Source organism: Lagenorhynchus albirostris, chromosome 8 (genome assembly GCF_949774975.1).
Source record: "Lagenorhynchus albirostris chromosome 8, mLagAlb1.1, whole genome shotgun sequence".
Lineage (NCBI taxonomy): Eukaryota > Metazoa > Chordata > Mammalia > Artiodactyla > Delphinidae > Lagenorhynchus > Lagenorhynchus albirostris.
In genome coordinates this window covers 87,004,282-87,022,261 of record NC_083102.1, presented here as the reverse complement: position 1 = coordinate 87,022,261, position 17,980 = coordinate 87,004,282, and the positions used below count along the sequence as shown (strand labels likewise).

At 34.5% G+C, this 17,980-nt stretch overlaps 1 protein-coding gene and 1 non-coding gene across 3 annotated transcripts in view; one reads left to right on the top strand and one right to left on the bottom strand.

The window, feature by feature from the left end:
- The window catches only part of ORC5 (origin recognition complex subunit 5), a 72,739-nt gene that overhangs the window by 11,836 nt on the left and 42,923 nt on the right, over nt 1-17,980 (top strand). For both annotated transcript variants that reach the window (XM_060156202.1, XM_060156201.1), the window contains exons 4-9: nt 1,590-1,664; nt 4,948-5,059; nt 10,659-10,789; nt 13,335-13,383; nt 13,470-13,560; nt 17,009-17,061. In XM_060156202.1, the coding sequence (XP_060012185.1) occupies nt 1,590-1,664; nt 4,948-5,059; nt 10,659-10,789; nt 13,335-13,383; nt 13,470-13,560; nt 17,009-17,061 (511 nt within the window). The remainder of the gene's footprint in view (nt 1-1,589; nt 1,665-4,947; nt 5,060-10,658; nt 10,790-13,334; nt 13,384-13,469; nt 13,561-17,008; nt 17,062-17,980) is intronic.
- Nucleotides 246-352, bottom strand: LOC132525007 (U6 spliceosomal RNA). Its single transcript, XR_009542142.1, has one exon. It is a non-coding gene; the product is annotated as a U6 spliceosomal RNA (small nuclear RNA).

Here is a 17,980-nt window from a genome sequence, read left to right as displayed (position 1 = left end):
CAGCACTTAGGAAATAATGCAGAAAGATGTCTGAGGATGTTTTCTAGTCAGTAAACAAGCTTACAAATCAAGTCTATTAGAATACCTTCAGGTAAATTATTTTTAAAATGTTTGAATCTGAATTAAAATGTTAACTTCTTTGAATATTAGTTATTTGATAATTGCTTTTTTTTTAACATCTTTATTGGGGTATAATTGCTTTACAATGGTGTGTTAGTTTCTGCTGTATAACAAAGTGAATTAGCAAAAATATGGAACACTTCACGAATTTGCGTGTCACCCTTGCACAGGGGCCATGCTTATCTTCTCTGTATCATTCCAGTTTTAGCATATGTGCTGCTGAAGCGGGCACTGATAATTGCTTTTGAAGAAGGATCATTTATTAAAATACCATAAAACCATTAATTACAGTTGGTTAATTGTATCCAGTCAGAAGAATGAACTATTAACTTATTGCTTCAGCTTTGTGTTTTGCATTAAAATGGGCATACAAATGGACCAGTTTATTTGAATTAATCTGTGTCATGTATTAGAGAGTTTTAAAATGGAAATTGATGGGAAAACTGCAATTGAGAATACATAGTGGAGAAACTAATTTGTATCTTTTTAGTGGTAGATAATTTTAGCTTTATTTTGTCTAAATGAATTAGGAATGAAATAAGTTGATTACTCTCATACATTGTTTCAAGCTATCTATTAATCAGTAAAACAGATAAAAAACAATTTGGACTATTCAGGGAAATAATATATTCCCTGCATTTTAATTTTATTCCTAATTTAAATGATTATAATTTGCAACATAATCCCAGTAGCATTATCATAACACTGAACAAAAATTTAATCTTTCTTGGGGCTTCCCTGGTGGCACAGTGGTTGAGAGTCCACCTGCTCATGCAGGGGACGCGGGTTCGTGCCCCAGTCCAGGAAGATCCCACATGCCGCAGAGCGGCTGGGCCCATGAGCCATGGCCGCTAAGCCTGCGCGTCTGGAGCCTGTGCTCCGCAACGGGAGAGGCCGCAACAGTGAGAGGCCCGCGTACCGCAAAAAAAAAAAAAAAAAAAAAAAATCTTTCTTAACATGATCGGTTTTCTAGTTAAACAGGGTTTAGTATCGAGTTACAAAGTTCAAGCAAGAAAAGTTTTATATGATGAAATTCAGAATTTTCTTCTATCTCTCAGGTCAGGTCAGAAAGCTTTGTAATTATTGGTACGTGGTAGACATTTATCTTTTACTAAATGTAATTAAAAATGCACATAGTTTTATTTCTTGTATACCTATAAGAAAAGGTCCTTAGAGCATCTTCATTCATTATCTTTTTGATGGTATATCTTTAAAACAAACCTATTTTAGTATAACTATGACCCATTCTCTAAAATCTGTGTTGAAACATTTTGTTAGTAGTTCATTTTTTAACTTATTTGACCTATTTGAAATGTCTTCCACAAATGTAAATACTGTTTAAAAAATTAATTCATAAGTTCCATTTTTTTTAACATGGGAAGTTCAGATAATTTTGCATTATATTATGTAACTGTTTTGCTAAAGGGCTTTTAAAATCAATTTTGACACTGCTTTTTTTTTTTCATAAGGTTCTTGATAAAGCAGAGTATCTAAGAGATATGGAAGCATATCTTTTACCTGGATTTCTTAGGTTACAAGAATTGGTAAGTGATGAATGAATTCTTTTCCCCTATGGCCTAATCAGTAGAACTGTGTTGTCACATTTTTTCATTTTGCTAATTTGATAGGTGAGAAATAATCTCTTAATATAAAGTTGATATGCATTTCTCTATTACATGTGAAGTTGAGGATTTTTTCAAAGTTAAAACAATTTGTGATTTAATAAGACTTATTCAACTATTTTAGCTTTTATTTTTGATTGTGAAGTGGCTAACACTGCTTTCTATTAAAGGATTTTAGGTGTTTGCTAGAGTAAATTGTGGAGATGGGCTAGACTTTGAACTGTCTGCAAGAATTTTAAAATTTTCATTTCAGTAATCTAAAGAATGATAGGTCTGTTCTGGATCATCTGATGTTCTGTCTCATAGCCGCTCAGTTTTTAGAATGAGCTTTGTGTTTCAACTTAAAATTGTGTTGGCCCTGAATAACACTAATTCTACTGTGATTGTCATGGCCTAATGAGAAAAGAACAGGGAGAGACTTACTATGTATATGTCAGGTGAAAGCCAAATAGTAATATGATGGCAACAACAGGCAGTAGTTTGTAGTGGTTTGAAGAAAGGAAATTGGTGAGAGAATTCAGTTTTTACCAATACTAGTTGCTATAGGAATGCTAAACTCAAAAGGACTGTGGCTGTTTCCTGTTAGTACCATATTCATGAAGTGAGCAAAGATTTAGTTTAGGCAAAACAGTAATGTTCATTATATTCAGATAATGTCAATTTAAATTTTACTGGTTTTATAGTTTTATATTTAACTTATAAATAAAAATATGTGGTTTTATGACTTTATAAGTACCTTGAGCATAAATAGTTTATACTTACTTAGTTTTACGTCTGTATTATTTAAGTATTAAGGAACATTATAATAATTAAGTGAATATTTGGGGAGACAGTGCCTAGAGCATTTCCACCTTTGAAAAGTTAAGTATATTACTCAAATTTGAGAAACTGCTACGAGTTCTCAACTGATTGCCACTGAAATCATTGTGTGCCTGAGGCTGACTCCTAAAATCCTCTTTTAGTAATAGTCTTGAGGGGCAGATGTGGAGAGGACAAGAGAAGAGTAAGTGTAGCTGTTGGTGACTTATTGTGGAAGTTTCCTCATGCAGTCTAGCCTTTCCCACATGGATTAACTCTTGGCATTTTACTACTGACATCAGGGACCCATCCTCATTGAGTAAAGGTCTCTTTCTCTCTTTTTATTTATTTTTTCTTGTGTGTGTTTGCATAAATCCGTCCACTATTTCCCATTGTTTTGCTCAAGGACTCCCTCTCTGGTAGCCAGAGTGCATTCTTGCTGTCCTCTCGCCCTTCCAGTAAAACTTGCCCCACTGTTTTTATCTTGTCACAGTACTTAGACCTTTGATCATGCATCCTGTCACAGTACGTAGGCCTTTCACTTTTTTTTAGTTTTAATTATGGAAGTTATTTGAAGAAAATGAAAAGATTCATAGTAAGCTCAACTCCATCAGAAAAGAAAATTGTTGTTTTGATGTTTCTGAAAGCATATTTGATTTTTAAATGTGTATTTCATTTAAGAGAAATATAGCAAAAGCATTTCACATTTTTTTATATTACTTATCAGACTAAAATGAAGTTTAAATTATGATAGATATCACTGTACACTGAAAGTACTTCCAGATGAACAGATGAGAACATTACCCAACTTAAAATCCTTTTATTTATTTATTTTGTAATATATATATTTTAATTTATTATTAATATACTTTTTTTTGTTTTTTTGGCTGTGTTGGGTCTTTGTGGCTGCGTGTGGGCTTTCTCTAATTGTGGCGAGCGGGGGCTACTCTTCGTTGCGGTGTGCATGCTTCTCACTGTGGTGGCTTCTCTTGCTGCAGAGCATGGGCTCTAGGTGCATGGGCTTCAGTAGTTGCAGTACGCGGGCTCATTAGTTGCGGTGTGTGGGCTCAGTAGTTATGGCTCACAGACTTTAGAGTGCAGGCTCAGTAGTTGTGGCACACAGGCTTAGTTGCTCAGCAGCATGTGGGATCTTCATGGACCAGGGATCGAAACCGTGTCCTCTACAGGTGGATTCTTAACCACTCAGCCACCAGGGAAGTCCTTAAAATCCTTTTAGACTGATAAATGCCTCTTTTTTTTAACCTCTCAGTATTTTTTTTTAACAGACTTTATAAAATTCCTTTGGGTAATCATATTTTAAAGCAAAAACAACTCAATGCTTTGTAATCAAGATTGTGTTTAGAGCATACTTTTTTATCCCTATGGAAATGAATTGAAGGATTCTTAAAAATTAATAGACAAAAAGCATTTGAAAGTAAAAATCTTTTCCTTTCTTTCGTAAAGATGCTACATTTTCTGTGGAGTTATTAATTTATTGAACTCAGCTATCTTTGTTAGCCAGAAGTATATTTCTCTAAATAATGAAAATTGGAATATAAGGTTACACATAAGTTAGAAATCAATAAATAGTAAATCACCATCAAAGTATAGTGTAATTTATGTATGAGACTGGGTCCTAAGAATAGTTATAGAACAAAACAAATATGTCTTGTTTTGTCAACTTGGGAGAGGTCCAAAAGAACATGGGAATATTAAAATTTGTGTTGAGAATGCCAGGTGTCTATAGATAAATTCTAGCATTAGAATTAGCATTTGTGGCCACTCTGTAGAAGGATAACATACACATTGAGCTTGTTCTCTTAATGTTATTTTTGGAATACTAATTATAATTTCTACATATATTTCAAAAGTTTTCTGTTTACTTAACACTGGTATTTTGGATACTCACACTTGTTTGTGTTTTTAATGTATACTCAACATCTTGAATATACATTAAAATATGCAACTGATATTTTTTTTCCTCTGGGTACTATAGCCGTTTTAATCACGAGAGATGTTAAGTTTTGTCTTTTTTGGTTTATTGATGTAAAGCACGTGATTTCTTTGAAAATTTCCATAAAAAGTTCTTGTCTTAATCGTTCAAGCAGATGTGTTTCTTAATTTCTATAAAATTAGTCGTTGTGTGACTGTCCTAGTATTCATGGGTAACTGAATTGTCGATTAACCTAAAAGTTTTATGGAAATTCTAAGTAATTATGTTTGAAAATTTGCATACAAGGATGAGCTCCTTGATTGGGTTTTCTAAATATGGCTTATTAGTATGCAAATAATTTGTTATATGTTGGAACTTTGCTGGATTTCTTTTGAAAGAAAAATTCAAATGGAATTAGTGTTCTGATTAAGATTTTTTAATGCAAAGTTACTTTTATTTATCTCTCTTTTACAGACTGACAGAAATGTGACTGTTATTTTTCTCAGCGAGATTGTTTGGGAAAAGTTTCGTCCAAATACTGGATGCTTTGAGCCATTTGTCTTGTATTTTCCTGATTATAGCATAGGTAAATTTGAAAACATTGTTTTGATAAATGATATTCAGTAAAATAGTTTTTGTTGTTTGAAAGATTAAGCTAGCATGTTCAAATGGGAATACTTGGATGTTTTAATCTATTATGGTTTGCTGCCAATCTTAAATAAAATATTATTTATATTTCTGCACTTACAGAGGTTGTTCTTGTATAATTAACGTTTTTTTGAAAGAGCAGTTCTCACATATTTGTAAATAAAGGTGTATTTTCACATTTTTTTAGTCACTACAGTAAGATGTATATATAAGTGGGATTATTACATCCGTACAAGTGAGTTGTTTAGATTGGCAAAGCACATTAAAATTGTACTGAAATCTTTATATACCATGTACTTGAGTTAAGTACTATGTGGAATGTATCTTTTGATTTTATAAATCTCATTTTTCATTACTGTAACTCTTACAGTAGCAACTGTGCTAGCCCTTGTGTTTCTTGTTTCTTTTTGGTTTGTGTTTAATCTTAAATTTCATAGATCCTAATAATTTTTATCTTTGGAAGAATACAATAGTTTTTTTGTTGCTGAGTAGCTTTGTAGATTAATACTGTGCTGTTACTGTGCAAATATGATAGTTCAGATTCAAAGATCATAACTGAAGCATAAGATGACTAGAGGCTATGAAAAAATAACATTCCTTGACCTTGAAACACTATCCCTGTGAACTGATCAGCTACAAACATTCATTATTAAGATCAACACATTTTTGTCTGTTTTCACAAGAACAGCGATCAGGTAACACCTCCTGCCTTTGATAATTGAGATAACAAAAAGGAAACCAAAACAGATGAAGGGAACCCTTAAATTTTTAATAGCTCCTCTTATATGAAAAATCACAAGGAGAAGAGAAAAGGGTAGGAAGAAAATGAATAAATCAAAGGATTTCATAAAAAGAATTTCTTTGTACTTCTCTTGTGACCATTAGATGTTAAAGTTTTTCATGACCCATTTTAGTGAAAAATTATTAAAAAAATGCTGGTATTCAAGTGAAGTTGAAATTAAAGTATGCTATAATGAATTGTAGAATTTGATTAAATTTTATAAAAATAAGGATACAAAGCAGCAGAGATGGAGAGAATTTGAGGACATAATTAAATAATTAAAGTGACCGTGCTAATTTTAGAAAGTGTAAGCTAATAGATTTTTTTTTTTTTTTTTTTTTTTTTTTTTTTTTGCGGTACGCGGGCCTCTCACTGTCGTGGCCTCTCCCGTTGCGGAGCACAGGACACACAGGCTCCGAGGCCATGGCTAACTGGCCCAGCCGCTCCGCGGCATGTGGGATCTTCCCGGACCGGGGCACGAACCCGTGTCCCCTGCACTGGCAGGCAGACTCTCAACCACTGCGCCACTAGGGAAGCCCTAATAGATTTTTTTAAAAATAAATTTATTTATTTATTTTTGGCTGTGTTTTCTTTGTTGCTGGGCGCGGGCTTTCTCTAGTTGCGGCGAGTGGGGGCTACTCTTCGTTGCAGTGCGTGGGCTTCAGTAGTTGTGGCATGCAGGCTTAGTAGTTGTGCCTCATGGCTTTAGAGCACAGGCTCAGTAGTTGTGGTGCACTGGCTTCGTTGCTCTGCAGCATGTGGGATCTTCCCTGACCAGGGCTTGAACCCATGTCCCCTGCATTGGCAGGCGGATTCTTAACCACTGAGCCACCAGGGAAGCCCTAAGCTAATAGATTTTTGAAAAGTGTATAATGTGGAGCCAAGTTCATCTGATTATTAAATTTTAGAGCCTTTAACATATCAGGTTTTTTTAAAATAATTCAGAAGCATCATAATCATACAAAAAAACGTTCAAAAAGGAAGCATTAATTGATAAGCCAAATTATAGTCAGAATAAGTAAGCATGGAACCAGGGCAAAAGGATAATCTTAGTGTCTAAGTCATCCAATCATAACTTGGTACATATGTCATCTGTAGAAATATGGTATCTGATGTTCAGGACACTCTTTCCTGTTAGCAGTATCACTAGGGCCCTAATTTGGATTTCTTGTTTTCCCTCTCCCACACGCAGACTGCTCATCTTTTGGTAATGCTTTGTTTTTTTTTCTTCAGGTGGATTATAGTGCAGTTGATCAGGTTTTTGGTTTAGTTATTGAATCAATCGGAATAAGTTAAGTTATTCTCTAGTTAACAATCTGAAAATCTCAATGACTTAAAATTTCCCACCTCACAACCTTAGTGCTATTTTTGTCCTACATTTAACATATACATTTATTATAAACCTTATAATATATTACTATTTGGGCTTTACAGAAATAAAAAGGCAAGGTGGAAAATATCTTTTATTGTTTATCCTGCTGGAGATTTGTTGAGCTTTTTGGATATGTGAGTGTATAGTTTTAACTTTGGAAAAGTTTCAGCCATTATTTCTAAAAATATTTTATCTGTGTCCTGTTGTTCCCCCCGACTCTGCTCCCCACACCTTTTTCTGGGACCACGTTACATGAATGTTAGACCTCGTGATACTGTCCTGCTGAATCTCTTATTTATTTATTTAAATTTTACATCATTTTTTGTCCTCAGTGTTTTACTTGGGATAGCTTTTGTTTCTGTGTCTTCAGGTTCAGTGACCTTTTTATCTACAAGTGTCTAATTTGCAGTTAATCCAACCCAGTGGAATTTTCATTACCAATTTTATGATGCTTTTGTTTTCCATTATATTCTTGAGCATATGAGCATGTTTATATTAGTTGTTTTAATGTTCTTGTCTACTAATTCTACTACCTCTTTCGTTGTGGGGATGTTTCTATTGACTAATTTTTCTCTATTATGGGTATCCATTATACTTTCACATGTGTTTAGTAATTTTTGATTGAATGACAGGTATTAAATTTTTTGTTGCATGTTGGACTTCTTTTCTAGTTAAGCATTTAAATCACTTGAAGGTACATGTGACCCTTTTGAGATTATTTTTAAGCTCTTTTGGAGAGAGGGTCTAGAGTAGCCTTTATTCCAGGGCTAATTTTAGCTCTACTTCTAAGATATAGTCCTTTTGGGTTCTCTGCTGAATGCCCCATGTATTTAGTATAGTTTCTCCATTCTTACTGGTGGCAAATTGAACAGTTTATAGCCCTGTCTGAACTCTGGAAATTGTTTGACTTAACAGCTCTCCAGTAATTGTTTTTTCCCCAGAAGGTGTTCTTGCTTGTCCTTTTGAGGTTTTACTCTATGCATATAAGTACTGTTATTCAGCTAAGAACCAAGGGCAACATCTAGGCAGATTTCTGGGGCTCTTTCTCTGCATAGCTTCCTTTTCTCATGTATTCTACCCTGCACATTCTAGCTACCTTAGCTCTCTCTTCTCTGATCTCTGTCTTATCAACTCACTGAGATTAATGGGCTCCTTTTGGAACTCTCCTGTATGACAGTTCTAAAATTACCTCTAGTTAGAAAGCCTGGCTGATGGTAAGACTCACCTCATTTCACTTTTCTCATGTATCACAGTCCTTTGTTGCCTATTGTTTGATGTCTGAAAATAATTGTTTTCTATATTTTGTCCAGTTCTTAGTTATTTATAGGAGAGTATTTCTGGACCCTCTTACTCCCTCATGACTGGCAGCAGAAGTCCCTCTCCATGTTAGAAATGGTTCTTGGTGTGTTAGACCGTATTTTGATAGTGAAATTTTAATACAGCAGGGGACCCATCAAGTGCTTTCTCCTTCCCTTGATTTATTACCTGCTAGTATACACTGCTTTCAGCTTTCTGTTAGAGATGGGATTTTTAGTAAGTTTGACTGTTAGAGCTGGTATGGCTTCCTTAATGTTGAGTTGTACTCTGAGAATTTGTCTGTAGCCTGTATAACTAAGCAGCTGTTCTACTTTTGTTGCAACCCAGTGAGAGTTCTAATTCTTAGAAGACTTTAGTCAGAACTGAAGTGGGCCAGTGGTCATATATAATCAACTCTCTTAGGAGGTACTGAGTGTCACCTGGAAGGGATACCAAGAAGAGAGTCAGGAGGAGCTTAGGAGTGCAGTCTAAGCTGGAGACTTAACTGGTTTCCAGGTTTCCTCATCCATGCATTTAGAGACCACCTTTTTGCCTATGTATGTTTGTCTGTCTGACCGTTGATCCCTTTCTTCCTTGCCTCCCTCCCTTCTTTCTTTCATCTATCCAGTTATTTGTCAGCTTTTATTGGATTGGCCAAAAAGTTCTTTCGGGGTTTTCTGGGTTTTTCCGTAACATGTTATGGAAAAACCCAAACAAACTTTTTGGCCAACACAATATATAAATATCTTTATCTCCAAGTTTTAAGGCACCTTTAGAAATTTTTAGTGTATCAAATATTTGTTTTAAAAAGCTTAGTAACATTAAATTTAAAACTCCTATTACATGTAAAAATACATAGATTCCAAAGTCAAGTTTTGGACTTTGTGTATTTTTTTTCAGTGGTTGTGATATTAAAATACAGATCTAGTAACAGTCTCTATCTGAAATTCCTTCAGGATAACATTCTAGGCATGAGAATAGGCTTTGAAATGTTTTTTGGGCCCTTGTTTGTTTATTTGTTTTTTTGGTTTTGGCCAACTGCCCTGTTTAAAAGATCCCATTAATGTAGCTGTTTCTAAATTTCTGTATATTAGTATCTGTTGATAGGCCATATCTATTGTTATGTACCTATATCTAACTGACTGTGAGGAATAAGACAGTAGTTAAAATCAAAGGCTGATGGTAAATGGGAGAGTATCCATGGTAAAAATACTCACTTAAAGGGATTCTTAGACAACAGGAAATTGACAGGATCAGAACATCCCATGAGAATTTTCACTTGTAAGTATTGTGAAAGTCTTGAATCCTATGGAACTGGGCTTAAAGTACTAGTCATGTTCAAAGAGCTCTTAACTGAGAAGTCTAAAAGAGACCATTGCATCAAGAAGTCAGAGGGAATTGCAATAAGGAATGAGTGAATGACTGATTTATGTGCTATAACCGGGAAATTTTGAATAATAGGTGGTTTCTTTTTAGTTTTAACTGTGCTTCTACAATATATTTCTAGCAGGATAAAATATAAGTTTAGGACCCTAAACATGTGATACTGTATAAGGAGTTTAAGGTAGAAGAGAAATAAAGACACCAAAGTTGTAGGAAGAAAACACATTTTATAAAAATGGAATGACATAGTAAAGATGAAGATTTTCATTAAAAAAATCATGAGTTCTTTTCATTTTACAAAAAATGAGCATTTTCCAGTTTGGTGGTAGTTTATGTAGTACCGCTTATTTTTATCTAGTTGATTTACTTAATTGTTAGAAAAATAAGTGGAATCCATACTATTTTTTTGCCCTTGATAATTCATGTTGCCTGTTATAAGGTTCTTGTGTTTTTCTTTAGATGTCATTGCTTTGTATTTGTCTTGAGTAAAATTTAGTAATTTTTCTTAGAATGTTAGGTTCATAATTCTTTTACCTCAGTTTCAAAACTTGTATTACTTTTGCATTCTAATCTTGTAACTGTTTCATTGTTCCTAATAATTGCTGAGCCTGTGTATTTATTGTTTAAACCTTTGTTATAAAATGCTAGAAGATATAACTAGGGTGATGGGTCAGTCATTTCTGTTCATTTGTGTCCTGTGAACAGGTAACCTTCAAAAGATTCTATCCCATGATCATCCTCCAGAGTATTCAGCTGATTTCTATGCTGCCTACATTAACATTCTTCTTGGAGTTTTCTACACCGTCTGTCGAGATTTGAAGGAGCTCCGGCATCTGGTCCGTGCTCATTTTGCTTAAAAAAAAAAAGTACATCGTTTAATATTTTTCCATGAAGAAAGGGTGTGAGATAGGCTAGAAGCTGAAAATTTATTCTGGAAATTTGGATATGGCCTTTGGGAGCAAATACACCCTAAGAATGTAGAAGTCAGTGGGTTAGTACAAACTTTGACCTGATCAGAAACCTTTGTCTTTTTAGTTGTTTCTTTTCATACGTCGTTAGGAGTGTTTTTTAAATTTCCTCCTTTCTCTTTTCTTTAATTGCAGAAAATGTTTAACTTTATTAAAATTAAAATGAAGATTAACAGAAAGGTGGTGTGAAAACTTAATAAGCAATTTTATATCTTTTTGTTAATTTTTTGTAACAGATTGTTTCAGGTTAATGTACGTATTGATAGTGGTCTGGAATCTAGATGAATTTGAATATTGTCAGAAGCTTTATATAGGTGTTTCATTAGCCACTGACCTTGAGTTAGTAATCTTTATATAAAGGATTACTTTGAATATTTATATAAAGGATTACTTTGAATAGTTATATAAAAGATTACTTTAAAAAGTTTTTAAGGGCTTCCCTGGTGGCGCAGTGGCTGAGAGTCCGCCTGCCGATGCAGGGTACACGGGTTCATGCCTGGTCTGGGAAGATCCCACATGCCACGGAGCGGCTGGGCCCACGAGCCATGGCCGCTGAGCCTGCGCTTCTGGAGCCTGTGCTCCGCAACGGGAGAGGCCACAGCAGTGAGAGGCCCGCGTACCGCAAAAAAAAAAAAAAAAAAAAAAAGTTGTTAAAAACATTAGAATAGCTGTTTACACTTCATAGGCAGTTTGGAAAATAATTGTATTTACTTTAATTTTCATATTTTATTTAATTTTTACCTTTCTACTTTAGTTGTGGGGATCTGAAAAGGAGGAGGCAAGAATATCTGGTTTCACTTTTAGAACCTTTTATTAATACTTAAGGTCTTATCTCCATGTAACAGAAAATGGTAATATATCTAAGGCTAGAAAACAGTTGCTTTCAAAGGAACAGAATCTACATCTCTTGGTACATTTTCTTTGCTTTGCTCTTTTCTTCGGTCTGAAAAGTATTACTTAGAGGGATTCAGTGTGTATTTGAGATAGAATGTAGGAGAAAATGACCATTTAAAATTGTTCACATTTAGTATGTTTTTGGAACTTTTAAACTTTAGACCTCTTCTGATTTAGTTGTACGTTTCAAGCATCTTCTGAGTAGGGAAAAAAACAGAAGACAAGCTGTTCTAGTTCAAGCTCATCACTAACATCTCTCTGGAAGTTGAATGTCTGAGACTCCTGGTGCCCAAGGGAAATGACAACAGGGGGGCTTACAGAGAGGAGCGAGGGTCAGTGCACGGTCTCAGTGTGAGATGGAGTCAGGAGCAAATACTCATCCATTGTCCTTCCTGGGAAATAACTTGGAGCTTCTACTCCTTAGCACTGATGTCCTTGAAACCTGTGGGAATCTGTGCTGGCAGCCATTTCAAAGTAGATTATAAAGTGCAAGAAGGAGGAATTATTTAGAGAAACTATTAGTAGGAAAAGAAAATGTGAAATTTAAACATGGTTTTTATAAAGTCCTTTGGGTTTCACTGAGGAATGATTTTATTTAGGGATGAGGTTACAGCTTTTTATGTTGTTACATCATATTCATAAACTTGAAGCTTGAAGTATGGTTTAAGTCTTTACTACTACTAGTAATACTAATAAATATAAGAAATGATCTTTAAGCATTGGAGAAAAAATAGTATAGTGTTCTATTTTTCTGAGTATGTAGAACATAGGATAATATATGTTGTCCTTTTTCCTTCAAATGGATATTATTATTTGTTTTAAAGTTTGTAAGTGGCATATTTCTTAAGAGTTTAATAAATCATCTGCAGAATATTCTTTTTAGGCATCTTTTCTATGTATGTGCTTTTTTTAATATAATAAATTTATTTATTTAGTTTTGGCTGCGTTGGGTCTTCGTTGCTGCACGCAGGCTTTCTCTAGTTGTGGTGAGCAGGGGCTACTCTTTATTGTGGTGCACGGGCTTCTCATTGCGGTGGCTTCTCTTGTTGCAGAGCGCAGGCTCTAGGCGCGTGGGCTCAGTAGTGGCTCGCAGGGTCTAGAGTGCAGGCTCAGTAGTTGTGGCACACAGGCTTAGTTGCTCCATGGCACGTGGGATCTTCCCAGACCAGGGCTCGAAGCTGTGTCCCCTGCATTGGCAGGCAGATTCTTAACCACTGTGCTACCAGGGAAGCCCCTATGTATGTGCTTTTAAATTTGCTTTGGGAATTGTTATATTTCTTTATATTTAGAGGCTGATACATTAGGCAGGATTTAGCCAGTTAAGGAATATTTTACATATTGTTTTACTGTTGTTATTGATAATTGTGGTTTTGTTGTAGTAATAAACTATAATAACATTTTACTTGAGCCAATTATATTGAAATAAAATTGCCTGAATTCTAATAAAATTTTTACTTGAAAAATAATATTTAATTGTGGTAGATAAGTGCTTTTTTCTCTTTTTTTTCCTTGTTTATAGGCAGTACTTAATTTTCCTAAATATTGTGAACCTGTTGTTAAAGGAGAAGGTAACTATAATTTTACTATAATAATATTTCTTTTGAAAAAAGTTTCTGTAATTCTAAATTATTGAAATTTTCTCTCTTTGGAGTAGCAAGTGAACGTGATACTCGCAAACTCTGGAGAAATATTGAACCTCATTTGAAAAAAGCCATGCAAACTGTTTATCTCAGGGAAATATCAAGGTAATTTTCTATTTAGTATATGTATTTTTTCTATATTTGGGATATTCACTAAAATGTACATGTTTTCCTTTACCTTCTTCACATTGGGCAAAAACTCTTGTGATTTGAATCATTTCTTATTATTTTGGGAAGGACAGACAATTTTTAGCCAGTATGTTACACAAGGCGTATTTCTAATAATTGCTAATTTTTTTAAATCTGGAAAGCTACAGGAAAATCAGTTTCAGCTTTGTTTTTTATATTTATGTTAGATATTTGAATGGTATAATAAGAAATTGATTATTAAAGAAACGTATAAGTCAAGTCATAAGTCTACATTTGTCTGTTAGACTTTCATAGTAATGAAGCTGCTTAGGAGACATGGTTGCACAGACATAGAGTAGTGAGAACATAGTTCTGATTTCCAGCTTAGCTGTTTTCTGCCTTATGAGGTCTTAGCAATTCACCTAAAACCTCTAGACCTCGGATCCCTCTTCTAACAGTCCTTAAAAGATTTCAATAATATATGTGAAGATGATTTGTGAATAATAAAGTTCCTTATAGGTGTTAGGTTTAGCCTACATTACAAAGCAACATAGGAAATTTAAAAACATCAACGCTTTTGTCTTTTTTCACTTTCTAATCAATTTTGTTATCATTTTTCTTTAATGAATACCTTATTCTATACTTTGTGCTTGATTTAATTAGCTGATTATAAGAATATAATAGTTTCTAAATAAGTAGAAACATTACAAAGATATTATTATTCCTCTTTTTAATAATTAATGAGAATGTTTGGAAGTCACAGAATAGAAAAGCTTGTGATCTGATCTTTTAAAGGTAGAAAAATTTGGATACTTGTTAAAGTGACTCTTACATAGTAATAGAAGGACTTCCAGTTTCCCATAGGATAGTGTTGGCCACCTAAATCAAGTTCTCTCCACAAGGTCAGTAAGGAAAGCAAATAAAATCACTCATAACCCTTGCCTGCAATATGACTAGGAGTCTACAGAGCTGACTGTAAACTTCAGTTTATATGTAAATAGTGAAATAAATAACTGAAGCCAGCAAAGCCAACCCTGGGGCTTATGCTGAAGTGAAAAGTTAAGCAAAGACTATAAGGAAAAGAGGAGAGGACAGTGGGGACAGGGGATGGGGTCGACTTGTAGTGATGAAATACAAATGAATCACCTCCAGAAAGAGAGTCCAACCCTGAGTGGGATAATACTGAGAACAAGTGAGACCCGAAGGATTAGAGCACTGGCTACTGAAGAATCAAAAGGAAGTGTTTCAAGAGTATGTAGACAAGAATTAACAAGGCAGATTTGGGAAAGTACTGTTTTTGAGGGGAGATGGAGAGGTGATTTGGAAGGACATGGCATCTCCTGGAGGCTTGGTGGTGAAGAATGAAGCAAGGGGTGGAAATTAAGGCAAAAATATGTCACTTACAAAGGAAAGTGAATCTATAATAAAGCAAGACAACAAGTGAGCAACATTTTCAAGAAACTTGAGAGAGGATGTGTAAGCCAAGGAATTTTATATCTAGCCAACTTATCATGCAGGTATCGTGGCTATAGAAAAACAGTTTTAAACATGTGAGAACTCAGGGAACACTATACTCATAAACACTTCCTGAAGAGTCTGCTAGTGACAGTGCTGGTGCAGTGGAGATGACTGGGGAAACTTTAGCAAAAGGAATGATGAGCACCAAATTTGATTAATTTTAGCTCAAAACGAAAAGATGGGAATGAGGATAGAAGAACACTATGTATATGTTACATACTATGCAAGGATGGGAATAACACAGTTACAAAGTTAAAAAATGGGAAAAGAAAAGAAAGAGAAAGGGCAAAGTAGAATCAACTCATTGTTTGCTGTACAGGTAAAAGAGGGTGTCAGAATAATTCAGAACCTAAAACTATTAAAAAATACTCAAGGAAGTCTCACACCCCATTATTCCTTTCATTCTTTTCCTAACCACCTATATAATTTCTGATTTGTACTCATTTTCTTTTACAAGTATGCATATGTAACATAACATCTTTATATATGCAATTAATATATAATCTTTAGTATGTTTCTTTCACAGAAAGGTATAGAACACAGAAATAAGCATTGCTAATTTGACCTCCTGCCTTACCGAGGCATTCTGAAAACCTTTTTCTTTAATGGGGTACACCCATTTATATTTATTGATAGGAAATATATATGTTTTATTAACTGTTGTATTAATTTGCAGAATTTCCTATGTGGTTATTTTCTTTGTCTTTTTGAAAAAAATTTTGGTATTCAGGGCAGTTTGCATTTTTGTTCCTTTATAATAATAGCATATATAATGCCCTTAGTTACCTTTTTGTAACACTGTGACATAAAGGACCAGTGAGACTCTCCAGTAGTGTAGTAGAGAAATGGCATTCTAAGCCTGGTGATATCTCCTGGTCCATTTGAAGTTTCTTCACAGTAAATGACTCAGCTGTTTTCCCTGCTACCCCCAACCTCCATTCACCTGTGTATAATAAAATTTTTACTAAATTAAAGAATAATAATCATCACATATTTCATATTTTCTAATTGAGATTAAATAATTGGGATAAGCAGGGCTTCCCTGGTGGCGCAGTGGTTGACAGTCCGCCTGCTGATGCAGGGGACACGGGTTCGTGCCCCGGTCCGGGAAGATCCCACATGCCGCAGAGCGGCTGGGCTCGTGAGCCATGGCTGCTGAGCCTGCACTTCCGGAGCCTGTGCTCCGCAACGGGAGAGGCCACAACAGTGAGAGGCCCGCATACCGCAAAAACAAAAAAAATAAAAAAAAAATAATAATAATTGGGTTAAGCAGAATAAAGAAAAGGAGAGTAAAGCTATAGAAGGTTAGATGCTCACTCAAGAAACTGTTATTGGGAATATATGTTGGTTTTATAGCTTTTATAAGCACTTTGGACAGATTATGAAAAAGTCTCCAACCTTGTTCCCTGGTAGTGGAACTAAGAGCTGAATCCTTGTAGAATGCCTGCAGAGTTTGTGTTATTGACTGGCTAAGTGTCCTTGGGTAACTTAACCTGTGGGCCTCAGTTTTCTGATGTAATGATACTTTAAGAAATTGTTACGGAGTTTAGAAGTGGTGTATAACAATTGTATTTAATATGATAACTGGAATATTGGGAGTTTTATTGTATGGTAGGTGATGTTATTTATTTGTTGGTGCTTTTTGATAGCTTTATAATTATGATCAGAGGAAAAGAGATTTTAAAAAATTCAACATCTGGGCATTGATATATGTTTATATTGTTCTAATATACACTAAATGATTTTGTACAGGTACGAACATGTATATGTTATTTGTCTTATTTATGAGGAAATTAAATGTATTTTGTTAAATAAAAAAGTTTTAGTTTTTCTACGGCTTTGTTTTAAGTACAGTACATTGATTTTATGTTTTCAATCCATCATTGCTCTTTCATTTTTTTTTCAGTTCACAGTGGGAAAAGCTACAGAAAGATGACACAGATCCAGGACAACTGAAAGGTATCAAAGGAAGTGTTGAGACAATTACCAGAGACACTTCTTTAATTGATTACTAATAATCAAGATATTAAGTTAACACTAAAGATAGCATCAGTCAGTAGTGTTATAAAAGATCATTTGCAAGCTACCGTGATTTTTTTTTTTCCTGCACCACGCAGCTTGCAGGATCTTAGTTCCCCGACCAGGGATTGAACCTGGGCCCCAGCAGTGAAAGCATCAAGTTCTAACCACTGGACCACCAGGGAATTCCCTACCATGATATTTTAATTAATGATTTTCTTTTAAGCAACACACCAATGTAATAGGAAGAAATGAAGTTTGAATACCAGTTTCTACATGTTGGGTTATATCATGTGAAAACCAAGCAGTTTATATTTCTTTAAATGCTTGTGTTAAAACAATCAATTGTATACCTAATTTTATCTCAGTATATATGTATTTCATGAGTTATATAACAAAATTCAATTTTATGTTAATGTAGTTTGGGGGATGCATTTCATTTGGTTACATTTTGAAAGTTTTGTGCTTTTGTTTTCTTTAAAGAAACTATTACTTTGGGTTTATCCCAACAGAACTACAGTTGACCCTTGAACAACACAGATTTGAATTGCATGGGTCCACTTATACACGGATTTTTTTTCAATAAATATATTGGAAAATGTTTTGGAGATACACAACAATTTGAAAAAACTGGCAGACGAACTGCATAGCCTAGAAATATCAGAAAAATTAAGAAAAAGTTAGGTATGCCATGAATGCATAATATATATGTAGGTATACATATAACATACAAAATATGTGTTAATTGACTGTTATCAGTAGGCTTCCAGTCAACAGTAGGCTATTACTAGTTAAGTTTTTTGGGAGTCAAAAGTTATATGCAGATTTTCTACTGTGGAGGAGAGGGGTGTCTGTGCCC